At 57.0% G+C, this 20,990-nt stretch overlaps 2 protein-coding genes across 4 annotated transcripts; one reads left to right on the forward strand and one right to left on the reverse strand.

Moving 5' to 3' along the window:
- Positions 1-5: 5 nt before the first annotated feature.
- Positions 6-6,126, forward strand: ALKBH4 (alkB homolog 4, lysine demethylase). 2 transcript variants are annotated; one of them, XM_041749305.1, is made up of 3 exons: positions 6-165; positions 2,430-2,504; positions 5,184-6,126. In XM_041749305.1, exons 1-3 carry the CDS (start codon positions 43-45, stop codon positions 5,769-5,771), a joined length of 786 nt encoding a protein of 261 aa, XP_041605239.1. In that variant the 5' UTR covers positions 6-42; the 3' UTR covers positions 5,772-6,126. The 2 variants fall into 2 exon arrangements, with proteins under 2 accessions (XP_041605239.1, XP_041605238.1); XM_041749304.1 differs by having other exon boundaries at positions 9-165; positions 2,307-2,504.
- A 2,539-nt stretch (positions 6,127-8,665) lies between these two features.
- On the reverse strand, positions 8,666-20,201 carry ORAI2 (ORAI calcium release-activated calcium modulator 2). 2 transcript variants are annotated; one of them, XM_041749307.1, is made up of 3 exons: positions 20,040-20,201; positions 16,525-16,762; positions 8,666-11,837 (listed from the first exon to the last, which is right to left on the reverse strand). In XM_041749307.1, the coding sequence occupies exons 2-3, from the start codon at positions 16,747-16,749 to the stop codon at positions 11,298-11,300; spliced, it is 765 nt and encodes a 254-aa protein (XP_041605241.1). In that variant the 5' UTR covers positions 16,750-16,762; positions 20,040-20,201; the 3' UTR covers positions 8,666-11,297. The 2 variants fall into 2 exon arrangements, with proteins under 2 accessions (XP_041605241.1, XP_041605240.1); XM_041749306.1 differs by having other exon boundaries at positions 16,525-16,812.
- Between the last annotated feature and the right edge of the window lie 789 nt (positions 20,202-20,990).

Here is a 20,990-nt window from a genome sequence, read left to right on the forward strand (position 1 = left end):
CGCGCGGCCCCGCGCCTGCGCCCTGGTCGCCAGGACGGGGCGATGGCGGCTGCGGCGGTGGCGGCCCCCGAGGTCCTCCGGGAATGTGGCTGCAAGGGCATCCGGACCTGTCTGATCTGCGAGCGGCAGCGCGGAGGTGACCCGCCCTGGCAGCACCCCCCGCAGGTGAGGGCTGGGGGAGGGGCCGTGCCACAAGTCCCTTCTTCATATGGGGAAACTGAGGCCCAGACTGGCCCGGGATCAACCCGTGTCGGGGGCCGGGCCCTCGCGGGGGAAGGAGGGCCGTTGCAGGATGAGACGAGCGCTCTGGGGGGGTGGGCTTGGAGGGGGGAAGGGGCTGAAGTGCGTGCTGTCCTACCACAACTCCCCTCTGAGCCCCGGGGGGAGTGTGACGGCAGACCTCCCGCAGCCCCCAGGTCTGGGGCTTGGGAGCTTGCGGGAGAGGGGAGACCACCCGGAAAGAGAAGCGGATGCCGAGAACCAGGCAGGGCAAAGTGTCCTAGACGCCGTTGAGCCGGAGTGGGCAAGCAGGAAACGAATTCCAACTAATTAATGAAAAAGAACTCCGAGCCTTGGCGGCCGGCCTGGGCGTTCCCGCCGGGGGAACTGCTTGGGCAGGGGCCTGGGAGGAGCGGGATGCCTCCGGGGCGGGGTCCTGACCACGGGGGGCTCCGTGTGTGGTCCCTGGGTAGGCCAGACCTGTCCTGAGGGCCTCCAGCAGCCGCTCAGGGTTTTAAAGGAAGTTACACGTGATCTTTAGAAAGATCCCGGGATGGGGAGAAGCAGATTGGAAGGTATGGAGCCTGGGAAGCCAGTGCAGAAACTGTCAGAGCGTCCTTGGTGAAAGCTTGGAAGGTCTTGTGGAAAACAGTCTGGTGATTTCTCAGCAAACTAAAAGTAGAATTACTGTGTGATCCAGCAGTTCTGGGTAGACACCCAGAAATATCGAAAGCAGACACTTGAAGAGATACTTGTACGCCCACGTTCTAGCAGCATTCCTAGCAGTGCTGTTCCCAGCAGCTACAATATGGAAGCAAGCGTAAGTGTCCAGCAGTGGATGGCGGATAAACAACATGTGGCATACTGACCGCGGTGGAATATTATGTGCCTTAAAAAGGAAGGGCATTTTGACACCTGCTGGGACATGAATGGATCCTGAGATCATTATGCTGAGTGAAATGTCAGTCACAAGAGGATAAATACTGCAGGATTCCACTTATGTGAGGTCCACAGAGGACTCAAATTCATAGAACGGCAGGTGTCTGGGACTTGGGGAAAAGAAAGAAGAGTTGTTTAGAGGACAGAGTCTTAGCGAGGGGGAGTGGGGGCACAACAATATGATGGTACCTAACGCTGACCCATACACTTAAAGGTGGTGACGATGACAAATTTTATATGACATATATTTTGCCACAATTAAAGCCTGAGAAGTGCCAAAAGTCTGGACTTTGCCTATGACCAAGGGCGTGGGGGTAGCATCTGTCCAACTTGCTGGTTGTGGGATGAGCAGAAGGTACTGGATGACTCCCTGGTTTTAATGTGTTCGTGTGAGGTGCAAGAAGACATAGGACACGTTGGTTCACAGATGAAGTGGATAGCAGTGGTCGTGAAGCATAAAGGGGGAGAAAGCAGAATTAACTGGACAGGGTGGGCCTCAGACTGCCAGGTATAAAAAGCCAGACTTGTGCTAAGTCATTCGCTGGGGGCTGCGTGGGACTAGGATGGCCTCAGCCTGAAACTTGAGGCAGGTCGAGGAAAGCACCGCAGGAGAAGGTTGTCAGTTGGGCACTCCTCGAGGATGACTGGCAAGTTCTCTCTTGGGAAAGGAGATTCAGACAGTGCCTCCACAGCCACAGAGGCAGGGCCCAGAGTCATCCCCGCCCCAGAGACGGCGTCTGCCCCTCAGCTGCCCAGCAAGCTCGCCCTCTGGACAGCCCCGGGGTCCTATCCTTTAGACACCCCACAGCGACACCAGAACGGTGTGGACTCACAGGCAGCCCCCAGCTCTGCAGCCTTAGGCTAGTTCCTTAACTTTGCTTGGCCCAGGTCACCTCATCTTTAAAATGGAGAACAGATAGTGGTTACATGGATGTTCTTCCCACATAAGATGAAGAAAGAGAGAAAGGCCAGGGCAGAGGGCCCTTCTCAAGAGGCAGCGCCAGGCCGGGGTTCCGCCTCCCTTTGGACTCCAGCTGCTTTCCAGAGTGGCTTCAGAGAACCCCTGGGCGGTGGGCTGCCCCCGAGGAGGGCACACACTCAGGGGGAAGGGCTTCAGTGGTTCCAAGTCCCTCATCTTTCCTTTGCAGAAAACGCACCGTTTCATTTACTACTCTGACACTGGCTGGGCCGTGGGGGCTGAGGAGTCTGACTTTGAAGGCTGGGCCTTCCCCTTCCCTGGTGTGACGCTGATTGAGGACTTTGTGACCCAGGAGGAGGAAGCTGAGATGGTGCAGCTGATGGACCGTGAGCCTTGGAAGCTCTCCCAGTCGGGACGGAGAAAGCAGGTAGGCCAGCTGCAGCTGGGGAGGAGGGGAGGGCCAGGCTGGCTGGTCAGAGAGGACTCCCCCCGTTGGGCCCCTCAGACTCCCTGCCCTGTGTGCTTTTGCTCACTTTCCTCCCAACACCTCTCCCTGTGGCCACAGCACCTCAAGGCCACTAGGGGGGTCAGCTCCCCTGTCCCTGAGGCTTGGGCAGCCAGGGGAGTTGGTGCATGGGGTGTGTTGGAGGAAGGAGCACAGGCAGGCGTGGCCCGTTCAGCTTCCTCACCAGACACCCCAGACGTGAGGTGGGGCCATCCAGCTGAGGGCAGACTGATGCTCAGCTTGGAGGGTTTCTAGAAGGCCGCCGGTCACCTTCCTGCCAAAGTCCTCTCCCCATCAGTTTCGAGATCCTCAGGCCCCCCAAGTCCTAGACCTCCCCTCTGTCGGGGATCGCAGCCCTTCTTTCCTGCAGCTGTGTCTGCCAGGACCTGCAGGCCAGGCAACGGACGCCTTCTCTTCTTCCCTCCCCTTCCTGTCTCCTCTCCCTTCTGTGACCTTTGGCACCAGGATGGTCATCACACCACTTGCTCTGGTGCTCCTGTGCCCTGTGGCCCCTCACCATCCTGCAACTTCCACCAAACCCCAGCCCCGGTCATGTCTGCCTCCTGTGGCAGGTGGTCTCCCGGGCCTGGCTGTCCAGCCCAAGCTGGGCTGCCCTGCCCCGGAGGTCACCCCAGTGTCCTCTAGGACGGCCCCCTTGTGGCTTCTCCCGCACCTTCCCCCTTCCCCCAGCTCTCTGGCTGTCTCTCTGCTGACAGCCAGGCCTCTCTGTGCGGGGGTGCGCTTCTCACCCCACCCAGACCTTCTCTCCCTGCCCTGGCTCAGAAGGTGCTGTCCTGTCCGACCTTGCTCCCCTCTGCCCCTGACATCGCCTGTTCCTCAGCTGGACCTTTCCCACCAGACCGCCCGCAGGCTCCACCTCTCACCCCTGCAGCCCAGCTCCTTGGAGGGCTCCTTCATTGTCTTCAGTGCCTCTCCTCCCGTCCTGCTGAGCACCCCGCTGAGCACCCGCACTACTTCCATCCCAACCTCTGCACCCTCACCTAATGGCCAGTTTTCAGGCTCAGTCCTCAGGCCCCTTCTCCTTTTCCAGACACTGCCTTGCCGGGCTCCATGAGTCACGGCTCTGACACCGTGCATGCGCTTGCAACTCCCACACTCACGTCTCCAACTGGCTTCCCATATTTGCCAGATCCTAACTGAGCTTTAGGTCTTGGCCCGCCCCTGCAACCCTGCCATGTCCCCATCTCGGCAAATTCCATCTTCCATCTGCTCTGGCCAGAAAGCATGGAGCTTTCCAGATTTCTCTTTCTCCTTGGTAGTCCCTGTGTACTTTCTCCCTTCACACATACCCGGAATCTGAAAACCCAGCCACCCCCACGGCCCCCCTCTAGGTCCCAGCCCCTGGTTCTGCCACCAGGATTCCTATGGGAGCCTCCTGTGGCCCTCACCCTCCTTCTGTCAGCTTGCCTTGGAGAGGACCCCTCCTCAGGTGGACCTGCTGCTCTATGACAGATCCGCCAGGCCTTTCCCCGCTGCTCCAGGCAGCCCCCTCCAAGTCACGTCCCTCTGTGCCCTGCTCTTCCAGCCCTCCTCCCTTGCCTGCTGCTGCCTGGGTTGGGGGGAGCCACTCTGAGCCGTGCTCATGCCGAAGCTGGAAGGAGAAAGACATTTGCACCAGATAGCACCACCCTCCACTGGGGGTGGGGGGACCCAAAGGGGGCAGGAATTGGTGGATAAATGGACATCCCTTGGGTCACAAGTCTGAGGGGTATTCTAGAAAGCTCCTCCCTAATCGTAAAATTCTCTCATTTAACCTGTATGGTTTGTTTTGCTATATTCATAACGTGCAGCCATATCCAGTGCCTGCTTCTGGAACGTGCCTATCACCCCCAAGGAAACCTGTACCCAGCAGCAGTCTCTCCCTGCTCCCCTGGCCCCTGGCAACTGCTAATCTTCTTTGCCTCTGGATTTGCCAGCTCTGGACAGTTCATGTAAATGGGATTACATAACATGTGGCCCTTCGTGTTGGCTTCTTTCACTGACCACAACGTCGGCAGCCTGTGTCAGTGTTGTGTGGCATCTGTGGCTGGATGGTGTTCTGTCGTATGGCTCTGCCACGACCGCCTCACCCACTCGTCTGATTGTGGACAGTGGGTCGTTTCTCGGGTTTCTGGCTGCTGTGAACACTCAGGGGCACGTGTCTGTGTGGCCAGAAGTAGAATTGCTGGGCCACATGCTAATTTCTCTCTTGTGGTTCAGAGCCCCAGTGATCCCCAGCTTTGACTGCTTGCTGAGGCTGCCTTGGGCTGTCCCTCCCTCCCTTGCTACTCTTTCTTCCCACCTCCCAACCCCTTGGTATCATGTCCCTGGGCCTTGTTTGTCTCTCCCTCTGGTTTCAGGGGCACTTCATCCCCCCTTCCCTGCTTTATTTTTTCCCTTAGTGTTTATCAACATTAGAGTGTTTGCTGTTTATTTGTCATTGATGTTGGCCTCCTGCTGCTGGAGAGCCAGATCCTGATTCAGAGTCTGGCAGTTTTGCCTGTCTTGGTCACCGCGATCAGATTCTCCAGACCTGGTCTGTGATAGCCATCCCCATAAACTCAGACGTTTCTCCACTTCCTCTCTGTCCTCACCCTTCAGGACTACGGCCCCAAAGTCAACTTTCGGAAACAGAAGCTAAAGACCACTGGCTTCAGAGGCCTCCCTAGCTTCAGCCGGGACGTGGTGCGGAGAATGGCCCTATACCCCATTCTGGAGGACTTCCGGCCGGTGGAGCAGTGTAACCTGGACTACTGCCCCGAACGGGGCTCGGCCATCGACCCCCACCTGGATGACGCCTGGCTGTGGGGGGAGCGGCTGGTGAGCCTCAACCTCCTGTCCCCGACTGTGCTGTCCATGTCCCGGGAGGCACCCGGCAGCCTGCTGCTCTGCCTTGCCCCTTCCGGCTTTCCGGAGGCCTTGGTGGAGGGCGTGATGGCCCCCAGCAGGTCCGTGCTGTGCCAGGAGGTGGAAGTGGCCGTCCCCTTACCCCGCCGCTCCCTGCTCGTGCTCACAGGCGCTGCGCGGCACCAGTGGAAGCACGCCATCCACCGCAGACACATCGAGGCCCGCCGCGTGTGCGCCACCTTCAGGGAGCTGTCGGCCGAGTTCTGTCCCGGCGGGAGGCAGCAAGAACTAGGGCAGGAACTCCTGCAGATCTCTCTTTCCTTTCAGGGGAGACCTATGTAAGCCACCTCCCCAGGGACAGGAGCTGGCACCGGCTCCAGGGTCGACTGTTGGCCAGGTGCCCAGCACGGGTTCTTTCTCCCCAGCTTCTAGCTTTTAAGAGAAGACTGCTTAGCATCCTGACACCACGACAGTATGGGCCCTGCCTGGGAGCCGGTGATGGGACACCACGACAGTATGGGCCCTGCCTGGGAGCCGGTGATGGGACGCGCCTCAGGTCCTGTTTGACCTGTGCCGTGGCCGCCTGTGTGGCTGGCTTGTCACAGTTTGAGGGCAGTGGGATCATTTGAGCTTAAACATGTTGGCACCACCTTTCCTCCTTTATACCCCTCCCTTAATGAAGTTCCCTGATACCCCATTCTCCAGTCCTTTGATTTGGGAAGTGAGTTGGAGAACAGAATTGACAGAAGATTGAAAGTTACTATTTCAGCCTGCAGAGCTGGTGACAGCCTCTGAGTTGGGCTCTGCCTGGGTTACGCTTGACCCCCAGGAGGTGTGGGAGGCAGTGAGGAGAGAGGTCTCCTGAGAGTCTGGTCCCACCTACCTCCTTCCCCGCCCTAGGGAGAAGTACGATGTTCACTTGACACTGGTGCTGTGTGGGGTGCTCACCTAGATGGGTGGCCAGCCCTCTTCTGCTGCTTATGAGAAAATACACTCACCAGCCACATGCTCAGCGCCAAACTTTGGGACCAGGGCCCCATCATAGCCCAGGAAAGTTCATGGTCCCCATTGGTCTTCAGTCATTCTAGAACCTTCTATGAGCAGTCAGGTGAGGGGCAGTCACTGGCTGCCATACACTGTCTGTGAAGTGGCATCACTCTCGAGACCTGTGGAGAGGCCGCTGGTTTCTAGTGGTTGAATGAGCCCAGCTACAGGGCAGGTGAGCTCAATTGGAGCAGGAGGGTGGACGGCTTCTTCCCAGAGTTGTGACCCTCGCAGACCCTGCTCTGGGGCCCTCACTGGGCATTCAGATGTAGGCCTGGCTGGAGCTCCAGCCAGTCCTGTTGCATATGAGCAGCTCGGTGGGCTTGCAAGCCTGGTGGCCTACTCCTTGGGGGCCTGTGGGGAGCCTATGCCCTGACAGGCTGGGCCTTAGATTACCCGTGTGTGGAGCCTGTGAGATGCTGTGCTGACATGTATGTCTGGGAAACGCTGCACACCCAGACCTGTGCGGGAGAGGCCTACGAAGGCCGGGAGAGCCGCTTGGCAAAGCAGCCCATCTCCCTCCCAGCATCGCCCAGTGCTTGGCAGACATTTGACAGTGGGCCCCTCCTACAGTCCTGCAGAGCGCACCTCAGGCCCCAATCCATGCCGTGGTCCGTGCAGTCCGCAGAGCACACACTGGGACATGCTGCATCATGTCACGGCCAAGTTGGTGGCCCCAACTTTGTGCTTGAAGCTACAATCTGCAGAGCATCCGGTTCAGTGTGCCCACCTCAGCGTCCACTGCTCATGCCGCCACCTAGGTTGGCGTTGGGCGAGGCCCCAACTGGGGTGGTTCAGCCACAGCCTTAGGGGTACAGTGTTTGAGGTTGCAGTTCGCTCTGCGTGAACACCAGATACGCGGGCAGACCGTTCTGTCCTAATACTCTGGCAGTCTCCGACTATGAGGAGAGGTGGGCCTTACAGGCACGTACTAATGTGGATGCATCCACTCAGGGTGGCCTCCTGCACCACCTTTCAGAATCAGGGGAGCTCAGCTGATACTCAGCCTGTCCTGCTCTGAAAGACTGTAAGGAAACTCAGGGCCTTTATTTGTTTGGAGCTAGGGGCGGGGAGGCCCAGGCTGGTCCCATCGGGCAGGAGGATGCTGAGCTCTGTCTAGGGAGCATCCTCTGGGTTATTCCTGTTGAGGCTCACGTAGAACCTGTCTATACTATGTCCCCAGTAACTGTGGGGGGGACCCACAGACACCAGGAGCTGGAAAGAGGGTTCAGCAGGTTGTAAATGGGCCTAGTGAAGAATCTCAGCGCCGTCCTGTGCCGCTCGCCCCAAGGGGCCCCACCCAGGGCTCTGTGGACCCTACCTCTCCACCTTCAGGAGGCATGTGAGTCAAGACAGCCTTCTATGGTTTGGCTGCACTCGCTGGGGAAATGGCTGTGGTGTGGACTTGCTGGACACGGGCTTTGTGCCGAACCCAGCCCTTCTCCAGACCTTCTGGGATGTGCTCCTCCTGAGCGGAGGGGCATGTGCCCCCCACAACAGGTTGGCAGGCCTTGTCCATGCAGTGGTGTTGGCTGCTTGGCATACCTGATTCCTAGGAGCCTCTAGGCTGAAGTGCTGCAGGTTAAAAATAATAAGAGACATCCTTTCCTAGATGGGGGCCTCAATGGATAACAGTTACAAAACAGAACGTCTGGCAGCTTCTCATGAGTGTCACTAGGCTGAGGGAGGGATTCCTGCTGCCTGGCTGGACCCCGGTCCTGACCCCAGCACCACAAGTACCTGGGATAAAGAAGGCACCACGGGACTAGAGCTTCAGTGGCTTCTCACCTGGAGGGTATGGGGACCTTCAAGCTGATGATCCTGTTCAGACAGGCTCTGCTGGCACTCAGCCACCTGTGGGGCTGTCCCTTGCTGTGTTTCTAGAAAGAGAGAGTCCCGCTGGGGAAGGGAAGCAGCAGGCAGAGATGCTTCATTCTCTCAGGGCCCCCCTTGGAGGGAGCCTCCCTGCATGTCTAGGGCCAAGCACCCTGCCAGCCCACTCCAGAGAAGTCCACTCCCTTGCCTGGGAAGCTTGTTAAGACCTGAGGCCTGTGACCAGCAATCAGGAGGAGGCACGAGGGGCTGCAGGAGAAGTAGTCTGCCTTCCAGGATGCGGCTGACACTGGGGAGGAGCCAGGGGCTTCCACCTGTCACCTCTGTCCACGGCGCTCCGCCAAGAGCAGAGAGGGCACTTCACAGCTTCACTGGTTTATTCAGTTCAATCCAGGGTGACTGTTTTCAAACCCCCCCCACAGGACAGGAGTTGTGCACACCATACGTGATCTCCAGTGTCACACATAACGAATGAATCAGCACGAGACAGGTAACCACTTCTGCCGAGCCCTGATGCACTCAGACTCACACAGTTTTCGCCTCAACACACTTTCCTAGAAGACACTAGAATACATTCTGCCCTCGCAGTTTCTAAAATAGAAACGCCGGAGTTTTGGAACTTCTGGTCAGGTACTAAATGGAGACTGTGTTCCACTTTGGAAAGGGCCTCAGCGTATCTGCGGGCGCTTGTTTCCTGAGCACCAGGCAGGCTCTGCTCTGAGGAAAATAGGGCAAGCCCTCGCTGGCTCCGGGCGGCGTGCGCGGCACCTCCGCCCTGTGGCCACTGCGCCTGGAACCTTCACAAGGTTTAAACCTTCGGTTTAAACCTTCAGAAACCGCCTTTCCAGCTTGTAACCTGCCGTCTCTCCACCCACCCCCCTGCCTGCCCCGCTGAGTTGTGTCTGCAGCTGATCCTCCATCTCCCCCGAAGCTCCGGGGCTGCCCTGAGATTCTCCTCCGACAGCCAGTCCCCAGACCCGTGGTCCTGTCTGTTCCCACAAATTCCACTTGCCCCGTGCCCTGGGAGCTGGGAGATCACTCTGGATCAAAGAGGACAAGAACTACATTCTCCTAATCAGCGTTAAAAACACAGATGCGGCGTCTTTCCTATCCAGGTGGCACCGTCACAGGTAACCCAACCACTAGCCCTGTGCGGCCAGGCCAGAAGAGCTGCCTGCGGAGCAAGCATTAACAGGCACCCGGCTGGCACCGGTGGGGTGCCTTCCAGTCTGGGGAACCTGGCACGTCTGGCACACTTGGGGCAGGGGCACCAGACAGCCCCTCTCAAAAGGCTCAGGGAGAGGAAGGGCCCGCTGCCCGCTCCCAGCTGTGGAGAGGAGCCAGCCCGTCTCATCCCTGCCAGGACACAGAGAGGCTGTCTCACAGTGACGCAGACACAAAGCGAGTACATATGAAGCCAGACAAGCCTTTTCAGCAAAGCTCCAGGAAAGAATAGACATGCACTAGAGAGCAAGCAAGCAAGGACAGAGGTCTGCAGAAGGCAAGGAACATGCCCAAGAAAGGTGCCAGGCTCTCGTCTGGCTCCAGGGAACCCGATGCCCAGGCTCCCATAATGTCCCGACTTACACCGGTGACTCCCGGCACAGCTCCCAGACAGCCCAGACAGTTGGCATTTTGGTTATGTGTTAAGGTTTATGACCTCCACAGTATGTCACGTTCCCAGCAGCTGCAGCCAGGCTAGCCAGGATTTCTTGGCATAGGCAACCCAGACCCCACAGAGTGAGCAGTCCACAGAGGTGCCATCAGAGCATGACGCCTGATGACAATGAAAACAAAGGCTCCCTCTCAAGGCTGCTACTGGCTGATGTGGTAAACATGGTTTTTAAAAGCAGCTCGGGGTGTGGCATGCTCACCAATAGGCTGAGCTGGCATATATATGTGCACGGCCCAAGAACCTGAGCTCAGGTCCAGTGAGAACATCTGAGCCCACCCTGCACGTGGCCATGGAAATGTGTGAGCTGGGCCCCTGCAAGTGGCTGAGAAGACTGGGGGTCCCTGCAGGGGAGCGTTATGTGGGGTCTTGTCCTCCCTGTGGTTGCTGCATTTGGCTAGCTCAAGCTAACGGCCTCATCTAGACAGAAAGTCCCCCAGGTTGTGCCCTCCTGCCACCTGGGGTCACAGGCAGGTACCTTTGGCAGCTGAAGCCTGGAGGGGCAGTTGCTTGGGGCTCAGAGGCCATCTTGTAACCCAAAGATAGAGGCCTCTGGACTGTGGGCCCTTTCCCCAACCTGGTGGCTTTGCGGTCAACGTGACCAGGGTTCCAGTCTGGCTAGAAGAGGGAATTTGAGCCTGGTGTACCTCAGAAGTAGGCCAGGTAAGAGCACCCCTCAGTTAAAAGTCTCCTCAGGTGGGCATCTCACACGGGATGCCTGCAGACGTGCCTCCCCAGCCCTGCCAGGCTTCCACCCTTGAAAGTCTCCCCCTGGGCCTGAGCACTGCCCTCACCTGCTGAGCAGACACTTGATCCAGGCTCCTGCCTCTCCCCTGGAAGCCCAGCCACCTATTCCCCCCAGGACAGGGGAGGGAAGCACCAGGCGAAGCTGTGGGCCACCCTGCTGCCACAAGACCCACCTCAGGTGTCACAGGGCAAGCCCTTCTCTGAAACTCTCAGCCCTCCCCCGACTCTCCTGGCTGCTGGTTCCACGTTGCTGAGATTGCCTGTGACAACCATGTACTGCTTGGAGCCCGGGCTCCTGCCGCAGGAAATCCCCAGGCCCCAGGCTTTTTTTTTTTCCCCCCTCTAAGCTCTTAGCAACCGAGTCTCTCTTTTTACTACAAATTTCTATTTTCTGCGGGAGGATCACCCGGGCCGGGTGTTCCAGAATTCAGATGGGAGGAGGGGATAAGACTTTGGTCTCGAACTCTGTGGCAGTGTCACAGTGGTGCTATTCCCGGGAGGCAGACAGGCAGTCGATCCTGGTGGGCTCCACAGTGGCGGCAGCACTGGCCTCTGCCCGGGGCACCACGCCCTCACACGACCTGTAGGCTGCGCTCATGCCCGTCCAGCTGCACCTTGAGTTTGTGCAGCTCTTCGATCTCACGGTTGTGCCGCTCAGTCTTGTGGCGCACCAGGGAGCGGTAGAAGTGGATGGTGAAGACCACGAAGATGAGGCCCACGGGCACCATGATGATGGTGGACACGAGGGCAGCTTGCCAGCCTGTGTGGCCACCGGGGCCAGGTGGGGGGCCGGGCTGGCGGCGCGCATCCACGGGAAGGAACTTGATCCAGCAGAGCAGCACCACCTCGGCCAGGAAGAGCAGGATGCCCAGCACGGTGGAGAAGCCCCAGGCCAGCTCGATGTAGGGGTGCATGCGCTCGTGCGGCGACTCACTGATGGAGTTGAGGTTGTGGATGTTGCTCACAGCCTCCACGTTGGGCAGGATGCAGGTGCTGATGAGCAGGGCAAAGAGGTGCACGGCCACCAGCACCGTGGTGCAGGCGCTGAAGGCGATGAGCAGCGGCCTGGGGTACTGGTACTGCGTCTCCAGCTGCACCTCCACCATGGCCACCTGAAACGCACAGTGGGCAGGGCTCAGCCAGGTGCTCTGGTACCAGGGCACCCGCCTCGCTGTCCACACGCTTCAACTTCTGTTTTCTGCTGAGCTAAAGAACAGCTTGCTAAGGAAGAATCTCGCAGGTACAGGAGAGATTAAAGCAGAGGGTGGGGAACGGGGGCGGGGGGGCCTCACCCCGCCCCCCAGGGGCCTTCCCAGTGCCGACCCAGGACCAAGGCCACGCTTGCCAGGAACCAGTGGTTTGGCTGCTGGCATCAGCAGGGCTCCACCACCGAACGACTGCTGTTTTTCAAAAAATAAAACACTAATCTTTCAAAGGGTAACAAGAGAAAAGTAGTAACGGGGGCTCCTGGGGCCCCCAGACTCCCAAGCCGCACACCTGGACAGCCTCACATGGACCATGGGTATACCTGGCAGTGGAGACCAGACGCCCCAGGGAGGACCCGCATCCTGAAGGCCAAGAATGGTGACAGGAATGAGGGCATAGGTGGGGGTGGGGGTTGGGGGAGGGGGCTGGGCTGGGCAAAGAGCTGAGTCATCACTGCAGTCACAGGAAGCCAACGCCAATAGCTAAGTCCAGAAATGGATAAATCTAGAAACAGCAGTCTGGAGAAAGTTATTCAGAAAGCAGGAGCCTGGAGGCGCTGCCCCTGGGCAGGGGGTGGGGCTGCTTATCAGCCTCCCTGCACTCTTTCCTTTGTAAACTGTAAGCATGTATTAACTTTGATAAAATAAAAACTTTTTATCATTTTTTTTTTAACTAAAAAACTTTTTCAGAGGTGCCTGGGTGGCTCAGTCAGTTGAGCGTATGCCTTTGGCTCAGGTCATGATCCCAGAGTCCTGGGATCGAGTCCTGCACTAGTCCCCTGCTCAGTGGAGAGCCTGCTTCCCCCTCTCCCTCTGCAGCTCCCTTGCTTGTCTCTCTCTCTCTCTCTTACTCTGTTAAATAAATAAAATTTAAGAAAAAAAATTTTAAACAATAAAAAAATTTTTTAACTCACAACCCCAAGATCATGAGTCACATGCCTTACTGACTGAGCCAGCCAGGCATCCCAAAAACTAGTTTTAAATAATAAAACATAAATGGGCACCTGGGTGGTATAGTCAGTTAAGTGTCTGACTCCTGGTTTCTGCTCAGGTCATGATTTCAGGATCATGAGATTGAGCCCTGCATCCAGGCTCTGATCAGGGGAGTCTACTTGAGATTCTCTCCTCCTCCCGGTACCCCTCCCCCCACTCGGGTGTGCTCTCTCTCTCTCCTCTCTCTAATAAATAAATAATTATTTAAAAATAAAAGGAAAAAAGATCCACAGAGGGAACCAGAAGCCCCAGCCTATCTCTATGGCAATGAATAGCCAGCAAGGCAGGATCCACTCACTGCAAGCCTTTCTGAGGGGCTTGCTTTCTTTTTCTTTTTTTTTTTTTTTTTAAGATTTTATTTATTTATTTATTCATGAGAGACACAGAGAAAGAGGCACAGACACAGGCAGAGAGAAGCAGGCTCCATGCAGGGAGCCCAACATGGGACTTGATCCCAGGACTTCAGGATCACACGACTCCAGGATCACACCTGGGCGGAAAGCAGATGCTCAATCACTGAGCCACCCAGGAGTCCCTCTAAGGGGTTTTCAAACCACAGACTAGGAAGCATGCTCCTGCCTTGCCTCCCCCAGGGGAGACCTGGTCCACGGAGACTGGCTCCCACTGTGCCCTGGCACCCCCCCACACCCCACTCCCCACCCAGCACTGTGGACCTCCCCGGATGGTTCAGTCTAGGCCTCGCAAGGACTCTGGGGCTCCGGGTACCCAGAGGTAAGAAACCAGATCAGTCAAGGAAGGAGGATGGGAAGGCAGAAAGAAGCCAGAAGAAGGCTTTTCTACCCACTGTTTGCTTCTTAGACCTAAGACATCCCATTTTTTAAATTTTACAAGAAAGATTTCGCTACTTGTAGCAACTACCACCTTCTAGAGTGAGAGATGCATCCTGTCAGCAGAGACGGAACACTGGGTTGGTGAAAAGAAGACACGGCAGTCCTAGTGGACCACAGCTGAACAGAAACTCAGAAGTGATGAGTGCTCCATACAGAGAGTCGCCCTACCACACAGGCTGAGGGGCGCTCTTTTTTCAGTGCCCTTGTGGCCTGAGCAGGCTCTTGTTACCACAAAGGACATGGCTCAGTCGAAGGAGGTTGTAAACCACAGAGGGCACAGAGGTAAACAAAGATAATTAAAAGGCCTACAGCAGAAAAAATGGTTTTGGTCACCCTTCAGGAGAGAAAAGGCCAAAGGCCTTTTCAGTGTGCTTATGCAAAGGTTTTATGAGGAGGCCTCGGATCACTGGTTCTGTGTGTTCGCAGAAGGATAAACATGAAGAAACAGGCTCAAGGCTGGGCATAAGTGCTTGCCGTTGGACCAAAGGACAGCTTTGCAATTCTAATTAGGGGATACATAACATGAAGGGAGAGGCTCCACGGAGCAAAGTGCCTGTTTTCATTGCTTCTCGTTCCTGCCGCTTGGTCGGCCACGGTGTCTGTGGCCGGAACGCCATCGAACGATCTGTGTGTATGTGTCTGGTTTCTCCCAAGCTGTGCCACCATCTGAATCATTACCTGGCCTACTGGCAGCGAGTTACTCTAGTCAAGTGGGCGAGCTGTTGCTTTCCCCACCCCTGGTCTTCATGCCCACGCTGTTTCTACGGCTTTCCAGTTTTCCCCGTTACGGCTGCATCTCTGGTGTGTACTAGGCTGTGGCAGCCTCCCTGAGAGGAACCCTCTAGAAGAGAAGGTGAGGGCACTGCACAGCTTCTGAAATGTATCTCGGACTACTCAAGGGAGCTGGTAGAGGAGACACTCCATAAATGCTGAAGAAATGAATTATTATGGCAACTGTGACCACCATTGCCAAGCAAGGGATGGATAGCACTCTGTGGTCACTATTTCTTCCTTTCTTTTAAAAGGTTTATTTATTTGAGAGAGAGAGAGAGCGTGCACGTGCACAAGCAGGTGGAAGGGTAGATAGAGGCAGAGGGGGAAGCAGGTTCCCCAGTGAGCAGGGAGCCCAATGCGGGGCTCGATCCCAGCACCCTGAGATCTGAAGGCAGACGCTTCACAGCTGAGCCATGCAGATGCCCCTGTGGTCAATATTTTCATTCTAAGACCACAACCCTGCGGGCTGCCACTAAGTTTCAACTAGTCCTCCAGAATTCACTCTTTGTTTTACAATCTGATGAACGGGGCTTGTTTTCTAATTTTAAATGAATAGTTTTGGAGGTTTCAATCGGGGCTTCCCCTTTTGTTGGCTGGGAAAACAGTGAAGCTTCTCTAAGTCTGGAGATCCAAATGCCTGTAAGGCAAGGGTCTAAACAGACAGCTGCAGACAAGAAGTGACTTCCAAGACCTGGGCTCCACACACAAAGGAAACTGTCTTACTGCATCAGGTCATGAGATACTCCCCATGATTTGTTTTCCAGAGTCACAAAAATAATAAGAGCAGGCCAGACAAACAATGCAATCCTGTAATTCTGTGGTGCAGAAAACAAGGTCTCATTTTTATAGTGACGTTTGATACTTCTCACACCTATTCCTTGAAATTAAGCATGAGAAACCATTCTGTCTTCTGCATGAGATGGAAACCACGGGAAGAAAATCACCATAAGCCACAGTTGTGCACCATATAATCATACCCTTTTGATGTTAAAAATAAGTAAATCAATACCACGTAACACCTAAATAAAGCCTTTGCTTTAAACTACAGACCTCAACCCAGACTTATTGCCTCTAAACTTGTGACCTCTGCACACCCTGACTACGCAGGCTCTCGGTTTTCCAAGGGTGACCTGTACCAATGGGTGAGCAGGCCCCGGCCACAGTGGCCACCGTGGTCACTCTGACAGCTTATTTTCTGTCTCCAATCTGGGCTTTGGCAAAATAACAATCGCTTTTTACATTACAGAAAAAAAAAAATTATTTCTACCCGAGAGACACAGCATACAACAACAGAGAAAGAGGGGTGGTCACCCTGTTGTTCTCACTCAGAATCCTGGCATCTTCAGCCTCTGGCACAATCCCCTGAAGGGATGTGGGTCAGGGCGTTGGAGCCAACAGGTGACATGGCCCTTCTCAGGGCACGTGCTTCTGCTCGAGACTGACTCTTGTCCTGGGGAGTGACTCAAGGAAAGCTGCGGCCTGGAAGCCAGGAAGGAGTCAGGCCAGAGGCTCTGCTTTGTCACTAAGAGGTCACATTTGAGGGGCACTGGCATTCTGAGCTGGGCTACCCTGAGCAAACCCCAATCCATCCCACAGTCCTACTCAAATCCTTCAGATTTCCAAACTCTTGGTTTGGTGGTACCCGGGATGGGGCAGACATGGGGACCTTCCTCCCTTACACTGAAGCTATTTCAATTGCTCTCAACTTCCCTGCCAGGTAACTGCTTTGTGGGAATGTCAGAAGGGGACATCCTGGGGCCTCTGGAGCTTGGGGACTCTCCTGGGCCCCTAGACAACCCCTCCGGTTGACGGAGAAGCCCTCCTCACAGGTGCTGAGCTGGGGGGGACCTCCTAAGGGTCCATCCTTGCAGCCAGTAGGGCCTAGAGGGAGTGCTTTGCCCCCTGAAGCATCACGGGGTGGCGACAGCAGAAGCCCACTTTGCAGGTGCCAGGCCCCACCACGTGTCTACACTCACCATGGCGAAGCCTGAGAGGAGGGCAGAGGTCCGGCTGGAGGCCTTCAGCTTGGCTCTGCTCAGGTAAAGTTTCCTCCAGGACAGGGCCTGCACAGAGTGGTGGTTGGAAGTGACCAGTTCCAGGTAGCTGCGGCGCACCCAGTCTCGGTAATCCATGCCCTTGTGGCCCGGTTCAGAGCAGGCAGGAGTGGAGGGGTCCACAGGCACGTTGAGCTCGGCGCTCATGGTGGGAGCCAGGCTGGGGGCAGGAGAGAAACACTCTTAGGCATCCCAGAGGGTTCCCGAGACCTGGAAGGGCCAGAAGCCAGGCAAGTTAACTTTCTCTGGGACCTGCTGTATACACCCTACACCAGGGGTGGTGTGAGTATGATGCACCCTGAGCCCTGCACAGGATTGTGGGGACCCTCTGCTGGGGAGGAGGGCCAGGAATGCATTTCTAGTAACCCCCCGCACCTGGTCACTATCCATTGTGTCTCCACAAAGCTAATAATCCAGCCTTCCATCCTATATCAGAAAGGCTCCAAGCAAGTGTGCCTTGTGGGTGAATGGAACTCCAATGTTAGCCAAAAGCACCTAACGAATCCTCCAATTTGTCCCCTATCTTCAGGGAATAGGGAGTTACAGCAAGATCCTAGGATCTAGTTGCCAAGCCCGGATTTGATCCTACTGTGTGACCCTGAGCACATCTGAACTCTCCGACCCTGGGCATCTTCCAGTGGGGACATCCCTACCCTCACAGGACACTTAAACAAAATAACTGCTTCTCATGCCCAAGTGCCAATCATGAAAAACACATCTCCAAGCAGGGTCTCAAATCCAACTTAGATTTTAATCAGTGAAGTTCACCCCGAGAAATACTTGGTTTATGTAACTAAAGGAAAGCCACATCCAGGCTGTAATGGAAACTGTGAGCAAAAGGAAAAACCGAATCTACCGAGAGGAGCACATTTGACAGAGAAATGGAGGCTACAGACGTCTGCAGTCATCCCAGGTAGATACCTGGTTTGACAGTAACACAGAATAAAGATCAGAAGGGCCAATCTGTCAAGATTTGTGAATTTAAACCCAAATCTCCACTAATCCAAATGGGGGATTGGCGGTCTCATGTGGCCCAAGAGGCTGGCCCATGCAGCAGCATGCCTGGATCGGCTCTAATTAATCTGTAGGGCAGACTTCAAGGGCACAGGCACCTCACAGCTCACCTGGCATCAGATATTAACTTGTACATTCAGGCCCGCATAGGCCTCATGAAAAGCCTACTTAAGGCTATTAAGAGCAGATCAGTGTTTCTAGATCCCAGGGAGCATGGCCGGGGGGTGGTGGGGGGGTGGTAAGGGATGCTTCCCATGGTCAGTGGCTGTGGAGATGTGCCAGATTTGATCCACCCATGACAATCTCTAAAAAGGTTCTATGGGAAGATCCTGCAGTTGGGGAAAAGCTCTCTCTTTGGGGTGCCTTCCTCTTTGCTCTCTGCCAGGCTGCAGAGGTACAGCTTTTACTGACCAAAAGGACCCTGGGGAACAGTTCTGTATTCTATTTCTGCCAGGGGATACCAATTACTAGGTCATGTCTAGGAATGTCGACTTGGGAGCCTTGGTCACTGCCCCTTCCCCATGTCTGCAGCCAGCACCACTGCTTTCATGCACTTCAATCACTGAAACATCCCTTCCCTTGGGGAGAATTAAGAGATACACTGCTCACTAATCCATCAGTTAACTCCAAATAATTTAGAATGCTATCATCTGGAAATTCACTTTTCCTCTCTTCTTTTCCCATACGTAACAAAGGTGAGCTGACAGGTATGAGGAGGACAGCATATGGCCGTGTGGATGGGTGGAAGGCACAACCTTTGCCTCCTCAGAGAATCCCTCCTCCAACCTCCATCGCACAGATGCTCACTGGGATCTCAGGTCAGGCTGCATTTGTTACTTAGGCATCAACGATGAAAATGGTGAGGATCCTATGAGTCCCTCCAAGGAACTCTGTCCAGTGGGGGAGCAATTTAAGGGGGTGATTCTCACCTATTGAGCTAAATGCTGCTTTAGTGAAGAGGGTGTGAGAGCCAAGGGAGCAGAGGAGGGGGTGGCTGCCTCAGTCTCGGGAAGGGAGATGTCCTTACTGGGGAGCAAGGAGAGGAGACAAGGACGTAAGTAGTAAAGGCAGCAGTGGCAAAGAGGGGCCCTCCCTCAAAGAAGAGATGCTGCCTGCATGGGAGTGTTCCAAGAGGCAAGGGAACATGACAGAAGGCTGGCTGCAGAGGGGGTCAGGGAAATGTGGGTGGAAGGCAGGATGTGGGGAGGTGGGGGGCCGGGGGCAGCCCAGGCAGTATGAGTATGACTGTGCTGGGCTCCCTGGAGGGGCCGGGCTGCAGGGGCTTTGAAGGAACAGTGAAGGGGGCAGCCTGGGGTCAGGCTGCTCTCGGTGACCGCTGAAATGGTGGCTAAAGGACAGGAGGGCCTGGGAGCCTCCAAAGAGGTAAAGGCATGTGTGGGGTGAAGAAGAGGGAAGCCCAAGGACCATCAGTGGGCGTGGGCTGGGCTGACATTGGAGAGCGGACAGGGAGGGCTCTGGGTGCAGTAAGCGCTGACCACGGCCTCTGGGCAGTGGCCAGGCAGTCTCCGGCCCGCAGATGTCCTCAGAGTGGCAGGGAATGGAAAGAAGGGCGGGCTGTGTGCTGCTGGGAGCCTGGGTCCTGAGGAGGCCTCTGGGTCCTGGAGATAGAGAGGCCACTTCCTGCTGAGGGAGCAGCCTGGACGGGATTCATATCCATCCCAACGTCCCAGCCCCAGGTCCCACCTTGTGCCAGTCCTCCTCCCCCTACCCCAGGGAGAGGCAGAGTCCCGTCCTCACACTCCCGATGGAGTAGGGGGTGGGGTGCGGCAAGATGCAAATCGACATTTCTGTCAGGTGGCAGAGGCTCCAAAAGGTGCTCTCCTGCCTGAACTTTGAAGGGTTTTTTTGTTTTTTATATATAAGGGGCAGTCACAGAAAAAGGCTCCTGGAGAATAACGGTGGCTCTCTAAAGATGAGCTGCTCTCCTTGGCAGGCCTGTCTGAAACGTTTCCAGGGGACAGTTTTGGGGTTTGCCTGTCTTAACTTCCTTTAAACATCTGGGGCACGAGCAATGGCGAGTCTGTTCCTGACTCTGTCTTTGTCACACCCGCGCGGGGAGGGCCCCCCGCAGCCCACGGGGGGGGGGTTCCCGGAGGCATCCACCTGCATCTCTGTCCCTTCCCCTAGGGAAGCCTCAGTAGCCGCAGGACCAGCACTCGGCCCCCGCCCCCGCCCCCGCCCTCCGTCCCGGATCTCAGCGCCTTCTCAGCGCCGCACCCGCCCGGGGATCCTGTAGGGTTGCGGCCACCTGGCCACCCTCCGACCCCGCAGCCACCCCATCCCAAGCTAGCCCAACAGAAAGCCCATCCCCTCCCCTCGTCGAGTCTCCCGGTGCAATTCCGGTCCCCTAGCAGGGCGGGGTGCCCCCCACGCCCCGCCAACCCCCCACGGCGAGCACTCACCGAGCTGCCCCGCCTGCTCGCCCGGCTCGGCTCCGGCTCGGGCTTGCGGCAGGCGGTGTGGCCGTGCTGCCCTGCGGCCCCGCGGCCCGGCCGGGGCGCTGAGCGCGGCCCCCTCCCTCCTTCCGCGCGTCCCGCCGGGTTCCCCCGGCCCCGCCCCCGCCGGCTGCCCCGCCCCCGCGGGCCACCGCAGCCGCTGCCAAGGCAACGGCGCGCCGCCGTCACGTGGTCGGCCCGTGGGGGCGCCACGGGCCACGTGACCTGGCAGGCCGGGAGGGGAGGGGAGGGGAGGGGAGGGCAGGGCAGGGCGGGGCGGCACTCGCGGCCCCTGCTGGGGGGCCCGGCGGCGTGGACCGGCTCTAGCCTGGACCACCCGGGCCGGACGCCGGGGAGCAGGAACCGCCAACGGTGCGCATCTCTCCGGTTCCTGGGCGCGCCGTGGGCCACGGGAACCCGGGTTGGCGCGCGGCGAAGGGGGCCGGAAGCCTGGGCATCCCTCGCGCTCACCACCCCCCTCCTCCCGCGGGGGCGCCGGCGAGCGATGCGGCTGCGCTTTCCCTGGACAACAGGCCGAGGGCAGGGTGAGCCCTGCTCGGTCTGTGTGGGAGTCTCAGCACAGAGGGAGAGCACGGAGTCTCCGGGGTGAGCCCCAGAGGATGCCCAGGACCAGCCATGGCCATTAGGAGGGGCGGGGAGAGGGAACAGGTGTCCCATTGTCAGGCCGCAGGGCGGGCGGGGTGAGGTGGCTGGAGTGGGGAAAGCTACACCCATTTGCCAGGGTGGACGGTGGCGCGGGGTGGAGCAGGCAGGACTGGTCAGGTGGTCGCCTGGTCCGCAGCCCCCACCCACAGGCCCAAGTGGACACGCGGGGTCCAAGCCTGGCTGCAGCTCGCTGGGCCCCTGATGGGCGTCCCCCGAGCTCCTCTACTGAGACACTCAAACAGGAACATTCTT

The sequence above is a fragment of the Vulpes lagopus genome, chromosome 3 (genome assembly GCF_018345385.1).
Source record: "Vulpes lagopus strain Blue_001 chromosome 3, ASM1834538v1, whole genome shotgun sequence".
In the NCBI taxonomy this organism is placed as follows: Eukaryota; Metazoa; Chordata; class Mammalia; order Carnivora; family Canidae; genus Vulpes; species Vulpes lagopus.